Raw genomic sequence first — 16075 nt, forward strand, 5'->3', positions numbered from 1 at the left:
TTTGTCTAAGGAGCAAATGACGTGACTGTGATATATATATATATATATATTTTTACAAGTGGTTAGCTCAGGTTATACTGGTTAAATACATTGAATCAACTAAAGGGGTAGAAATACACTACCGTACACTACCTTTTAAAATGTTTTTGAGAGAAGTCTTTTAAGCTGCATTTATTCAGATCAAAAATTAAATAAAAAACACTAATATTTTGAAATATTATTACAATTTTAAATAACTGTTTTCTATTTCAATATATTTTAAAATGTAATTTATTTCTGTGATTTTCAGCATCAGTACTCCAGTCTTCAGTGTCCTTCAGAAATCATTCTAATATGCTGATTTGCTGCTCAAGAAACAGTTCTTATTAAGAATACAAATTCAAAAGAATGGCATTTATTTGAAAGCATTTACTTGTAACATTATGAACGTCTGTACTGTCACTTTTGATCTGCATCCTTGCTGAATAAAAGCATTACAAAAGTATAACAAAATCTTACTTTTTTTTGTAAAGTAGTGTATATTTAAATAATCTAAAATCTGAGTGGATAAGCTCTCATTGGAATCAGTGGATGATTTGTTAGTCTTGAAAACTGGTGTCTTTTATCATATTGCGGTTGCCATGTAAAGCATGTCATCAGCATTCCAGTGCATGCTGTGCCTAACAACATCCCTGAAACATTTGAAAATCACTCTAACATATGGACTCTCACAGCTTATTGTTTTATTTTGTCTCCAAAAACCCAAGGATGCTGAAGTTTCTCTTTGAGGTGGCTTGTCATAAATTATCCTAAAGGTATCTGAGTGTTCTTTTTCCACTCACCCAATTCAATGTCCTGGTCATCGGTGAGGATGAGGATGATGTTGGGGCGGATGTTGCGCCGGTCTCGCTGGAACCGAGGTTTCAGTCTCTGATTGGACTGGAAGACGGAGGCATGAGCCACCGCCAAGACGGCCAGCAGCACCAAGAGCCGGGCCGCCAGCCCCTGCGTCGCCATCTCAGGGCTCCCGCTCACACTACACTGACTTCACCTTGTGGCACCTGTAGGGAAAAGATATAGAGGTTGTGTCAGCATGTGGTTTCGCCAGGGAGATCTTATTTATGGTAAATTATTAATGACCTTAATTGTTATAGCCGTAAGTTAGGCCTATATATAAATATGCAGCTTCTCTTGCACTTAAAATATTACATGAAATGTAGGCTACAACATGACCTGGACGCAAAGATAAACTCAACATAAGGAGTCAGCTAACAAAGTCCAAAATATGGTATGCAGAAGTGCCACTGGCTGCATGGTACTGTTTGCTGGTACTTTTTGTGCAAAACAGGATTCAGATTAAGAAAAGGTAGAGAAAAAGATAGATATTGGATATAATGACAGAGATGAGATGCACGCTTTAACTATAATGCCACATTTTTACAGACACCTGCTGGACTGATTTAATAATCTGACATTCATTAGTGTTCTGTTCTAAAGTCTGAGTGGAAATGTTCCTCTTGGCACACACTTGGCACACATCTGCTCAATAAATATCACCGCTCAAGCTTAGAGGCAGAGGAGAAACTTTCACACTGTACAGTGAAGAACAAAAATGCACTGTATGTACAAGTTCACTGCAATGTTATGACAAGAACGTAGTTAAGTAAGGTCACCATAAAAGCCTGTTTCCACCATAAAAGAGAAAAAATTAAAGAAAGAAATGAGATACAAAGTCATGAGATGAAAACAAAAAAGTTAAATAATGTCATAATTATGACATTTTGCAATTTTGTCATAATAAAGACATTTTAATGTTATAGTTATTGCTATTTATCTTAAATTCAATTTAATGTCATAACTATACCTTTTTATGTTGAAATTTTGACTTGTCATAATTCCGACTTTTTGTCAACTATACCTTTGTTTGTCGTAATTCTGATTTTTTTTTTTTGTCTCAATTTTGACTTATGTTATAATTCAACATTTTTATGATGACTTTTTTGTATAATTTCTTTTCTCCTAATTTTGCCTTTTTATGTTATAATTTTACTAGTTTTATACTCATTTTAAAATTTTAGCATGATTTTTTTTGGCATTTTAATCACAAAATCGGAGATTTTCACAGCAAACTTTACAATATTTCTGGTTGGTTCTGAGCGCTACTTTTCTAGAAAAAAAATGTACACCATGCATACCAGCATCTGGATATATGTCTATTTATAATGCTCTACTTTATTAATATTTTGATAAATAACTGCTTTTATAATAAATAGAAAATGCATACAAACTCCAAAAATAAAATCCACTTAACCATGGGCATCAGTACTGATTTATATATGTAATGACAATAGTGAATCAGACATGTTTTTGCACTTGCAAAATGTCTGTTCAGTGTATTTGCCCCCCAAAAATCTCAGTTGGGTCCTCGGCGGAGAGTTTATACGTTTAAAAAGCTCTGCCCTACAACTCAACCCAAGTTAAATCAAGCCATTGCCTTTCCACAACGAGAGATGATGAATCGTGCTTGGAATAAGCTGCCTCTCTCATTGAGTTTATATTATGGTTGCCATCTAATTTGAACCCAGTGAATTAGGGTCTTACACAAACACACACACACACACACACGCATGCAGTGTCTAGGGTAAGGTTTTTATTGATGCACAATGCTGTTTCATGCACTGTAATCATTTCTTGAGCATGAATAATTTAATAGGATGGAATCCCCTTCTCAGCTGCTAATCTGTGCTGGAAAATAAAACCCCACCCACTGCTACCCACCATGAGCTAAATACACACACCACGCACACAGCAGGGACTAATCTCAAACCAGGGGGGGAAACTGGAGAGCATAAACAAGCGGAGGAGAGCCAGAGAGCGATGTCACATCTTTGAGTCAAAGAGCAAATCCATGCTGAGAACATCACTTTCACTGAATTATCACACACTGCGACTCTTTAATATTGTAATACTCCTCTTTGTGAAATTCAAAGCAGCTCATGTCACTTGTTTCTCATTCTGCTACGCTGTGGTTGTTGCTATCTAGGTGCACAGAGTAGGAACTGACAGTCATGCTGTCACCCTATAAATATAATAACTAGTCTCTTTATTATAGTAATGTACCTAAGTTAAAATTCTGGCTCCTATGGTATTCATTTTTACTTTCTGGTTAATAATTCTGATATTAAAATTGTATACTATTTTGTTCAAATAAAAATACCTGTAATGTATAATTATATTATAATTAAGCATTATAATGTACAGTATGAAAAACTGATTCTGAGATGTACTATTCTGTTGGATATTTTGAGATTTGATTAAGATTATATTTAACAGTATGATTAAATTATTGTTTTTAAATTGTTTTAATAATTAACTTTGAATGAATGTTAGATAATGGCAAATGCAATCTAAATATAAACGTTTAGGATTACATTTAGTGATTATGACAAAAAGTCACAATTATGAGATACTAAGTCATAATCATGAGATAAAAATTCAAAATTACGACAAAAAATTATGAGACAAGTCATAAATATGACCATAAATATAAAGTCATCATGACAGTCAATTTTATCATAATAATGACATAACTATGACTTTATCTCATAAATTTCACTAAATATAAAAATTTGAATCTCATAAATATATTTTTTTGTCATAATTTTGACAATTTATGTTAGAACTATAATGTTTTATGGCTTTTTTTGGGCCATAATTTAAAATTTCTGTAATAATTTCGACTTTGAATGCCAATTATAACAACTTTTTTAGTACAATTTCTTTTCGCATAATCCTGACTTTTTATGTTAGAATTATGATTTAGCAAAGCAAGATTTTTGTTCTTACATGGCAGAAATTAGCTTTCAAAGGTAACATTAGTACAAAGTGGCCACACAATCATTTACACAGCTGAAATTTACAGGGCAAATACATCTAAATATATATAATGAGCATACAGACAATAAAATATCCAATTCTGATTTACTTATACCAAAAATTATATATATATATATACACACAGTATATATCAAAAATATTTTGTGCATTCCGACCTAATTTAATATTAAAAAATGCAATAAAATTAATCATACTCTAAGCAGTGCAGATAACACCTGATTTAAACTGAATTGTGGGAGGTTTGTGAACAAGACACAGGTTTTTGCACGGAAATAACACATAATTAAGAGGCACACTGTGTAATGTATTCACCCCAGACCGTTTTTACATGTACCAGTTCTCATCCAAAACACAACATACAGATGTCAGTCTGTGCTAATTCAAACTAAATCATGCAACAGACGAAACTAACAGCTTTGCTGCTGTGACACACAGATGGCAGAATTTGATTTATTTTCTTAATTACCCTTCAACACAGAACTACATGACAGACTGTACTTTCAAAAGTTAGTGAACCCTGAAGGAGAAGAACAAATTATCACCTTTAATTTGATCATGCCAAAGGGTAAATCACTCATTAACCATCCCTTTATATACATCAACCTGCATAAATCTCCAAAAAGACACTAGGCTCCAAAAAAGTTCACATTGAAGAAACTCAATTCAAAGCTGGAAATAAAATTATGACATAAAATGATTAAGAAATATTTCAGATTCTATTTCTAGGTTACTAATCATATAATTACATTTGTGACATTGATCATATAACGGTCAGATGTTCTTCTATTGAAGCTTCTATATTAATCTTTGGATCTTCTCAAATCATGGTGGAGAACAAGACCGTCAGGTTTCCCACAAACTTGTGTAGTCGAGCGCTGCTGCCATTAAAGCAAAAGAGTGACATACGTACAAATTATTAACATTCTGATATTCACATTATTTTACATTCAACTTTTCACGGTCACGCTAAAATTGAATCGAATTCAATTTGAGAATGCATAATCAAACAGTTTCCACAAGTGGTCTCAGATCACTGCATATCAATCTGTACAAATTACACTTGTAGTATTTGTGTCTGTAATGTCAGTTGACTTAGTTTTGAGGATACTGGGAGCATTTTCATGCCAAGACAGCTGTGCGCCTCAAGGAAAGCATTTAAAAAAGAAAACAGATACCAGTCTCTGAGGAGACAAATCACAAACCCCTTTAACCCTCCGAGACATTAATACAGCCACACAAACACCTCCTCCATCTCTATTCAAAACACTCCGAATCCACAATCTCATTCATATGCACCAAAACATTGCAAAAAATGCATTTCCTGTCAAAGACAATCATGCAGAACTTATAAAATAATGTTATTCCTTGCATAACCAATAGCGTATTGACGAAAAGACATGTCTTTGATGAAACGCTCACTCTTTGGTGCTCTGCATGCCAGCGTACCGATTGGAAAGAGCCTTTAGCACCTCGAGAACGGCCAGCAGAGGAAGAGCCAATTGATTTCTGTTACATTTCTGTTATATTTATGGAAAGTCACAACGACATTTGGCAGATTGGACCAGGCTGGTCAAGGTCCACAGAATATAATTGTACTCCGAATGACAGCATAGCATGATTTTTAATAGATTCTGGGAAATTATAAAGCACATGATAGAGTCTAATAGGTAGCTTGCGTTCAGTCATTACGGTTTTTCTATTTTCGCTCGACGTGATCTGTGTCTCTCTTATTTTACGACACAGATCAAATTAGCGCGAGGAACGTCCAGCTGACATGACTGACCCTTACATGTGTATTCGGAGTAAGATTCATAAGATGAATCAAAGAAGGTTCTCAGGTTGAATCACAAAAGGACTTTACGTTTATAATTTTTTCCTGTTGCGAAGACTGATACTATTGCAAACCATTTCAGTTTCAAACACCCTCATTCCCTTCCCTTGACGTTCCGTACATTATACTGTACACTTTATCTGCGTTCCTAGAGATTTCACACTTATGGCTGCTTTTGTCCGAAACACAATATACGGTTACCCAGCTCATAGCCACTAGAGAGAGAAAGACTGAGACAGTCTCTTTTACTGCCGGTCCTCACAGGAACTGTAAAGACAGGGGCTTTACTCGAAGATTATATACAAAAGAACAGGATATACCGAACACTGCTATTACTGTTTGAACAGAGACTTTTGAAGCATTTACTCTACCATTAACAAAGAAAAAAAAAGTAAAAATAAGGTGCGAGAGGATGTGCAGTTTACTGAGAGTAAGGTGTGTTTTTACACAATTCTGTAAACACCAATGTTCAGTAAAGTGTTACTTTTATAATTTACATAATCTGAACAAACTATTCTTCAGCCAAATTATATAGTTTGTGGTCACCAAGCAACACAGCAAATAGGCGCTTTAATATAGTATGTGCGTTTTTTGGGAGTGCGTTTATAGTACAGTATATATGAATATGGCTTATCCAATAAAAATTTAGAGCCAGAACTATCCGTTTTATAATCCGCTCTGAATTTGAAAATATATGATTTTATATCACCATACACATTAAATTAAGATTTAAATTTGATGTAGTATTGGCAGGTATGTTTCAAAGAATTAATGAATTCAATGAATTGGATCTACATTTAAATGTGAGTTTGAATTTGATCAGGAATATGGATTTAAATGTGAATTTGATTTTCAGTTTGAATTGTATCGGAATTTACATGTGAACTCAAATTGTAAATTAAATTGGATACAATCCCACAGTACATTTGAACTGTATTACACTTTTGGTTTATATATAAATCTGAATTGTATCTGTCTTTGCATTTACATTTGAAATCTGGATTTAAATGTCAACTGTGAACTCTAATTGTATCTGAATTTGGATTTAAATATACAGTATGTAAGGATAAAAGAAACTCAGGAAACTCAGATACTTTGATCTCCTGAGAAACAGACAATACACTGGCACCTTCAAGACACCCCACAGAGGGGTGGTGCAGGAAACGCCTCTCTCACATATGCATCAGTGCCTTTTCATCTGCTCCCTCCACTGGATTCACTCAGAATGGTCAATAGTATAATGTTCTATATGAATGCAAATAAGATTTACAGTCATGTTTGGTTTCATTTGAATAGTGCAACTGACCTTCATCCACCACTGGATACCTTCCTTGGGCCAAGTGTGTGGACCTTACAAGTATGTAAACTGTATTCTGATTTTGATTCAAATATAAATCTGAATTGGATCCGGTTTTGCATTTACATTTGAAATCTGGATTTAAATGTCAACTGTGAACTCTAATTGTATCTGAATTTGGATTTAAATATATAGTATGTAAACTGTATTCTGATTTTGATTCAAATATAAATATGAATTGGATCCGTTTTTGCATTTACATTTGAAATCTGGATTTAAATGTCAACTGTGAACTCTAATTGTATCTGAATTTGGATTTAAATATATAGTATGTAAACTGTATTCTGATTTTGATTCAAATATAAATCTGAATCGGATCCGTTTTTGCATTTACATTTGAAATCTGGATTTAAATGTCAAATGGGAACTCAAATTGCAACTTAATTTGAATTGCATTTGGGTTTTGATTAAAATATAAATATGAATTGAATGTGGATTTCCATTCAAGTTTAATTTGGAACTATATCTGGATTACCATTTAAATATAAACGGAATTGTATTAGGATTCCCATTTAAATTTGAAATAGTTTTAGAATTAAACTAAGTTTGCAGCTTTAAAATATAAAAACGGAGCAGAATTTAAACAACTTACTAGCCTGAAGTGAGCAGAATCTGGGTTAATGTAGAGTCCCTCAACAGAGGCACAACCCCCCAACTTCACTTTTCAGGAAAACACCTCTCCTCCACTCGTCTCTTTCTGCTTTCCTCATTCTAAACCTCCTTTCCTCTTCTCTCACCACCTCGCACAGCATCTCCCGCTTGTTACCATTGTCATTCCTGTCTCTTTCTGCTCTCAAACACCTCTCTCTCACGTCTCGTTCCCTCCGTTCCGTGAGTACCTCATGGTGTTGATGTCAGATGCCTCGGTCTCTCTCGCTCAGCGCAGCTGCTCATCCCACATGGAAGTAGAAATATCCAGATATGGAGCGCGAGGGCTACGGGACCATCTTAATGTTATCCTTGATAACAAGATACGGTGGTAACACTCCACACACAACACTTACTCATCTGTCTCTGTAGGTCACTGCGCTGTAGCTATATCCCTCTCTCGCTCTCTCTCTCTCACGGTTGAAGTCGCTCATGTGCGCTTCTCTCTCTTCACTTGCCTTCTCCCCCCATCCAGGCTCTCTCATTCTAGCTTTATCGCACCCCCTCTCTCTCTCTTTCTCTCTCTCCCCTGCCATAATTCCATTCCCACTCGTCTCTTCTCCACTCTCTCAGGATTGATGTATTGTAACCTTGAGCTCTGCTGCTTTCAATTTATTGTCCCTCTCACCCCCGTCCCGTCTCCCATCTTCGGTAAGGGTTAACGGAGCATCGCGCCGTAACAAAATCGAGGACGAGGGTCCCATCTGCGTCCCATTTATGCTCCGCCGACCACGCTGCTCTGCATACGGGCACATTCATTTACATTACATTATATTAACAAGCACCTCAAATGAAAGCTCTCGCTATTTATATTTACATGAGTTCTAAATGAAAGCCCGCCACATTTAAATTTAGATGAATTACTGCAAGAGCCGCCGTTTTATTTGAGGCAAAACGGTGCTTGTATTTACATACCAATGATTTGTGCGTGCAAACTGCATGCAAATGGATGCAGTTGGGCTTTGCTTAAACTCACTGTGCCAGATGAATTGAAGATGCATTCGAAGCACAGATTTGTTGATAATATTAACATTCTAAATATTAAAATATATAACAAATATATAAAAACATAAAATTCTAAATATATAAAAGTTATATTTAAAAATAAAAATGTATACATTTATAACAAATTAGAACATATTTATAACATATTTATAACAAATAAAAATATTTTTTGACTAAACTTAAAATAAAATTAAATTTAAGCAATAATATTATATAATAATATAAGGGGCTGGCATACCATTTAGTAAATGGTTACATTTCTTTGTAAATTTTTTTTAAAATTTATAGTTCATTTTAAATAATAATAGTAATAATTTAAACAATAATATTATTTATATTACTCTAATAGCCTATTTGAGTATTTATAATTGAGCACAGGTAAATATACATGCAATTATATGAATATAAATAATTTATCTCTTCAATCCACTATATGCACCATTTCTTTTTCACCATTTTATAGTAATTTTATTTTCCTTCAATAGCTCATTTTAAATTGGTTTGTGGTTTGAAAAATGAATTTTTAAAAGTACAAATATTCAATGTGGTCTCTAAATGAATAGGAGCTCATAAAACAATGATCAAAATGTTGCTTATAACAGTTTTAGATGAGATATAGTACCTCGTCACAATGCAGAGCATGTCAAAATCCCAAAAGCACTTCATATCTTTCACTACCCATTGACTACTTTCTTAAACAGGAGATAAATGTGTGTTGTAAAGCGGTTTGAGTAAAAGACAACCACACAAGATAAAGCCCAGATAACTGAAAAGGTTTTGTGTGTAAAGACCCTTATGGACTATGGCCGTCTGGGGCAGAGAAGTATTGATTCAACACACGAACACAGACACACACACACACACACACACACACACACACACATCCACACAGACAGAGAAATGACGACAGACCAGACACACTTCAGACATCTGTCTATGACCGCAAAGCCAGCTGGAATTTTTAACTTAACCCTTCGCTATTCACAACTAATCCCACAACTATTCTGCCATGAATTTCCAGAAAAATGCTACAGTTCCCACTGTGAGCAGTTCAACAGACCGTGCCTTTGTTATTGTCAGAGAGACAGAGAGAGAGAGCGAGAGAAAAGAACTGTCAAATTGTCTGGCCTTTCTTTTTAATTAACTTTGTCCATTTGCTCTTCTTATCGCAGTACATTAAAAAATGCCACCCAGACAGACACAGAGAGAGAGAGAATGTGTGTGTGTGTATGATTAAACATAAAAGGTACTTGAATAACATGCCGCTTATTAATAAATGAAACAAGAAGACAACGCACTGAACCCATTTTCACACACTGCGGCAGATTCACATCTAGAAACTAATAAACTAGAACTAGTAAACCAAAAGAGTAAATCCAACAACATGGGATGGGACATTTTCAAACACGTTTCAGCACACATTTCTTTTTTCTTATTAATTATTTTATTTATTAAATTGGTATTGGTTGATACTTAATATTTAATTTTGCAGCTCATTCCCCCTATTTTTACATTTAGGTTAGTTTCGCCATTTATACTCACTCAAGGTTCATCATTAATAACACTAATAATTTAATAATACTGTTAGTAATCTTAGAATATCCACATTTTATACTGTAAATTATGATGTTGTGAGACCTAGATTCACTTGTAGCATTTAAATGACTGCTTTTGGTATTTAGTGTTTTATTTCTGTATTCGTTGAGACCAAATAGCTTTGAATTTTAATATGAGCTATAACATAAAATAATTATCAGTTTTTCTGTACACAGATATTTAATATCTGCATATTTTAAAAGAAAACAAATGAAGAGAACAATGAATGAAAAAAAAAACTAACAGAAACTAATAAACAGGGTTATTATTGTGAACTAAATCTAAAACCAAAAGTAAAACCATAAAGCATTTTTGTTACTTGAAATAATACAAACTTTAACTTAAATAAGATACTATATTTATATATATATATATATATAAAACTAAAGCTAAAAGTAAAATAAAAATTATTTAAAAAAAATAATTTTTTAAATAAAACTAATAAAAATGACAAAAACACAACAAAATTACTAAGACCTTAACAATAAAATGCAAAAAAAAATCATAAAAATTAAAACATTTGATAACAATAAAATACATTCAAATGAAATGAAATCATTAAATATAAAGACAAAAACTATTTGAAAATATTTTAAAAACTACGACAATATCTCAGTGATACTAAAATAACTAATAAAAACATTTCAAATAAAAACAATTGGAGTCATCCATGAATACAAGAACTAAAATATTTTACTTTTTAAAATTTTTTTTTTTACTTATTTAGAATATTACATTTTGACAGTAAAACAATCTTCAAGGGGATTTCCCACATACCACAGCACATAACAAATACTACAACTACTACTACTTCTACTAATAATACAAAATAAAATAAAACATGAAGCTTTACATCTTATTGTTAAATATTTTCCCAGTCCCAGATATCCAATAACACACTGGCAGAGTAAAGCAGAAATAAATAATGAACTAAATTAACAGCCTGAAATCACAAATCTGCATTCATAGGTTGAGACTATTTAACAGCAGTAACTCAACAAAACACCTGCTGCACATATCATATCAGAACAACAGCACAGGCTCAGTGTCTCAGCATCCATTGAGTCAAGACTTGAGCCAAACAGCACACTGAGATTTGAGAGCTATTTCAGGTCTGGATTTTATTGCCGTGATGAACATGTGGACGACTTGTATAAAATAAGGGCATTAATGAAGAGTCCTTGATGATAACAGCAATTAATCCTTCTTCATTAGTGTCTGCTAGCCTCTAATTACACCTGCTAATTATAATTAATCTCTCTCTTTCTCTCTGCACTGCTCTGGCGTGTCTCTGCCTCCCACACCCCTTCAAAAATATGACAAAAATCTCCTTAAACTCATTTCAGAATTGCACTGCATTTGAATTTTGTTCCGCCACAATGTAGTTGTATTTGCGTTGTCAAGGGAAAGGTTTGCCATTAAAATGAATTGTATTTACAATTGCCCTAAATGATGTGAATTATGAGGCGGGGAGCGTTGAAATAGGGTGTAAAACTGTTTAATGCAGAGACGCAGTGTGGGTTAAATGGTTTGTGTGAACTAGTACACAACAGTGTTCTGTTTTTGCTGTGAGTTTTTGTAAGGTAATTACAATCCACTGAATACACTTTAATGAAAATCTATGCATACACTTTAATGAAAAAATTGCATTGAAATATATCAACACACTACCTTTCAAAAGTTTGAGGTCAGTATTTTTGTTAAACAAAATTCATACTTTTATTCAGCAAGCACATATTTTGCATGACCATATTCTACATCCCTAATCCTACCAATACCTAAACTTAACAACTACCTTACTAACTATTAATAAGCAGCAAATTAGGCGCTTATTGAGACAAAAGTTGTAGTTAATTGTTTGTTAATCGCGAGAATTGTACCTTAAAATAAAGTGTGACCGATTGATATTTGAAAGAAATGCTGTTCTTTTGAACTTCCTATTCTAAAAGAAAAAAAGTTGAAAAATAGGTTTTACAGATTTCCCAAAATATGAAGTGGCACAACTGTTTTCAACATTGATAATAATAAGACAATCAGCATATTATAATGATTTCTGAAGGATCATGTGACACTAAAGACTGGAGTAATGATGCTGAAAATTCAGCTTTGATCACAGAAATAAATTACATTTTAAATTAAAATATATTCCAATAGAAAGGAGTTATTAAAAAAAAAAATAATAAAAATAATAATAGTTAGATAGAAATGCTAATATAATTATATTATATATAATTATTTAACTCTTTTCTGTTAATATTAATATATTTCAGTGTGTAATATATAAGTTAAGATCCTTAGAAAGAAATGCTAACAAGAAAACTTCAACATACAGTATGAACGTAAATGTCAGTATTTGAAACATTTGGAGACCTCCAGCTTGTTAACAGTGAATTTATGAGAATGTTTGTTCTGTAATTATTATGACACACATCTTGCTTGTTTAAAAGCCCCATGTGTTTTTCCTCTTGTGTATCTGAGTGATTTACAACTCTATTACAATAAATAGTCAGAGGATTTTAAGATTTGGCTGAAGAAGTGTGTGTGTGCGTGTGTGCGCTGGCTTGATTGACAGGCTTAACGATTGCATACAGAAAGTAATTAATTTAGTTTGTGGGAGGCCTCACAGGCATTAAGAACAGTAGGAACTAGTCAGTAATAGGCTTTAATTACTGATGCGGTGCAGAGAAACCACACATGCATAACTTGTAACCCTTGTGCAAGATGTTGCTTTGCAAGCAAAATGAATACCATAAAATAAATTCTTTAAGACAATGACAGAAAGAAGAAGAAAGAACATTGTAATCACTCATGCAATTAAATGCTAAAGCACTTTGGAAAACAATGCATTCTCAAGAACTCCCACCAACGTATTTGCAACTTATCACTGCTCCATTTGCCTGTGTGTGTGTGTGTGTGTGTGTGTGTGTGTGCGTTTGACATGCTCTCATTGACTATGAACGCTGGAGCTGTGCCAAGGCTGCTAATTAATTTGCACATTAACCAAATGTGTCTAATTGCTTGTGTGTGTGTGCATGAATACACCGAAAGAATAAACCACTCGCCTTATCCACTCTGGCTTGCTGCAAAATAAAATGCACCATACCAAGAGTTCTCTCCAAACTGTGTAAAGGTTTTTAGTGTGATTTCTGCTTAACACAGGTCATGCTCAATTATACATTATTCAGTGTTGCTAATCATTCCCAGATCTCACTGGGCACCATGCAAAAAGATGAAAGCGACTTAAATGAAGTGTGACCTTTTCCCCTCGGTTTTCAATGGTTCTTTTTGCTGCTGCTTTGCTAATTAGTTATTTAGCTGACACTTTCTAATCCAAAACTACTTATGGTACACTAAATAAAACGTCAGTCCCTTCGGAGCAGCCTGAGGCCTTGCTAGAAGACACACTAATGACAGTTCAAGGACCAATCAAACCTCTGCAAACTATTGAACTCTTAATACAAAAAAGTAATATTTATCCCAAATATGCAAATACATTCAAGATCCAAAACAATTTCACTAAACCTGGCAATGATTAGTGAACTGAGAAAGTTTACCAGAAAAAAATATATTTCTCACTAGCCATGAAACTGTATTTTAAAAGAAAGTATATTTGTATCATTACAAATTTTTTTATTTATTTAATTATTATTATTTTTTTACTATAATAATACTGTTATTTATTTATTTGGTCACACTTTATTTTAAGCTCCAGTTCTCATTAATAACAATAATTTGGCCTCAATAAACTCCTATAATTCTCCTTTTTTCACAGTGATTTTTTTCCTAGTTATTATTTTAATTTGGTGGTTTAATATGAGGAATAATCCACAGGTGTAATGCCACATGGAGCGCTGAAGAAAAAAAATCATAAAATAAAACTTGTTAGAAGACAGACAAGTCCTGACAGATGTTTTCTTTAGCAAATGCTTTGACAGAGTTTCATTTGAATTACATTTTGCAGTTTGATTTGTATCATGTTGCATTTCTGTAGACGTTTCTATCCACCTTATTTTGTAACACAGAAGTTATTATCTGTAAATGTGCGAGACTTCAGTAGCTGCTATAAGTAAATAACTTGAAGAATAACAAACTGCAGTAAATAGTAAAACTATCTGCGCTGCAGAGTGTTTATAATACCAACAATACATTATAATAATGATAAGAAATAATATGATTTAATATTATTAAAAAATACGGGATTAGTTTCCACTGTTATGCCGATGATACTCAACTATATATCTCAACAAGACCAGATGAAACTTCTAAATTATCTAAGCTAACAGAGTGTGTTAAAAATGTAAAAGATTGGATGACCAATAATTTTCTCCTATTAAATTTGGATAAGACAGAGATATTACTTATTGGACCAAAAAACAGTACACAGAATCTCGTGGATTAAAATTTGCAACTAGACGGATGTACGGCTGCTTCCTCTACAGTCAAAAATCTGGGTGTTATAGTAGATGGCATTTTGTCTTTTGAAAATCATATTTCATTGCCAAGTTACGAAATATGTTACCTGTTTCTGATGCAGAAAAGCTAGTTCATGCATTCATGACCTCTAGACTGGACTATTGTAATGCACTGCTAGGTGGTTGTCCTGCATCTTCAATAAACAAGCTACAGGTAGTCCAAAATGCAGCGGCTAGAGTCCTTACCAGGTCAAGAAAATATGATCATATTACCCCAATTTTACAGTCTCTGCACTGGCTACCTATTAAGTTCCGTATCAGTTACAAAATATTATTACTTGCCTATAAGGCCCTTAATGGGTTAGCTCCTGCGTACCTAACTAGTCTTCTACCACGCTACAATCCATCACGCTCCCTAAGGTCGCAAAGGTCGCAAAATTTGGTAGTACCTAGGATAGCAAAGTCCACTAAAGGAGGTAGAGCTTTTTCGCATTTGGCGCATTTGGCTCGGAATAGCCTTCCTGATAACGTTCGGGGTTCAGACACACTCTCTCTGTTTAAATCTAGATTAAAGACACATCTCTTTGGCCAAGCATTCAAATAATGCATATCATAATCTTGTACTGCAGTTATATCTGATCAAATGCACATTATTATTCTTTAGTTTGGGCTAAACAAATCAATTTTGCTTGGTTGGAACAGCAGCTACGCTAATTATGTCCCTATTTGTTTCTCTGTTTTTGCCACAGGATTGACATCCCGTGGTAACTAGGATTTACACAAGATTCAGTCTGGATCCAGAACACCTGAGAAGAGATGATGCCAACCCCTCAGAGCACCTCAGATGATGCCAACCCTGAAACAACCCACCAGATCCAGTCTGTATCCAGATCAGATGGTCACTGCAGTCACCCGGATCCAGTACGTATTCAGACCAGATGGTGGATCAGCACCTAGAGAGGACCTCTACAGCCCTGAAAGACAGCGGAGACCAGGACAACTAGATGAACACCAGATACAGATGTTATTCCCCTGTAAAGACCTTGTCTCAGACGACCACCAGGAACCAGATGAGTCTTCTGCACAATGTGACTTTGCTGCAGCCTGAAATTGAACTGCTGGTTTGGTCTGGCCAGAGGAGAACTGGCCCCCCGACTGAGCCTGGTTTCTCCCAAGGTTTTTTCTCCATTCTGTCACCGATGGAGTTTTGGTTCCTTGCCGCTGTCGCCTCTGGCTTGCTTAGTTGGGGACACTTCATTTCCAGCGATATTGTTGACTTGATTGCAAATGATTGCAAAGATACTATTTAAACTGAACTGAGCTGAATGAAGACATCACTGAATTCAATGA

At 34.2% G+C, this 16075-nt stretch overlaps 1 protein-coding gene across 6 annotated transcripts in view; it reads right to left on the reverse strand.

Moving 5' to 3' along the window:
• The window catches only part of LOC107724188 (extracellular sulfatase Sulf-2-like), a 133666-nt gene that overhangs the window by 40643 nt on the left and 76948 nt on the right, over positions 1-16075 (reverse strand). For 3 of the 6 annotated variants that reach the window (XM_016532997.1, XM_016533002.1, XM_016533001.1), the window contains exons 1-2: positions 7904-8053; positions 822-1040 (exon numbers count right to left, since the gene is read on the reverse strand). In XM_016532997.1, the coding sequence (XP_016388483.1) occupies positions 822-996 (175 nt within the window). In that variant the 5' untranslated portion in view covers positions 997-1040; positions 7904-8053. The other 3 variants (XM_016532998.1, XM_016533000.1, XM_016532999.1) reach the window with 2 other exon arrangements.

The sequence above is a fragment of the Sinocyclocheilus rhinocerous genome, unplaced genomic scaffold (assembly GCF_001515625.1).
Source record: "Sinocyclocheilus rhinocerous isolate Xijiao unplaced genomic scaffold, SAMN03320098_v1.1 scaffold184, whole genome shotgun sequence".
NCBI lineage: Eukaryota > Metazoa > Chordata > Actinopteri > Cypriniformes > Cyprinidae > Sinocyclocheilus > Sinocyclocheilus rhinocerous.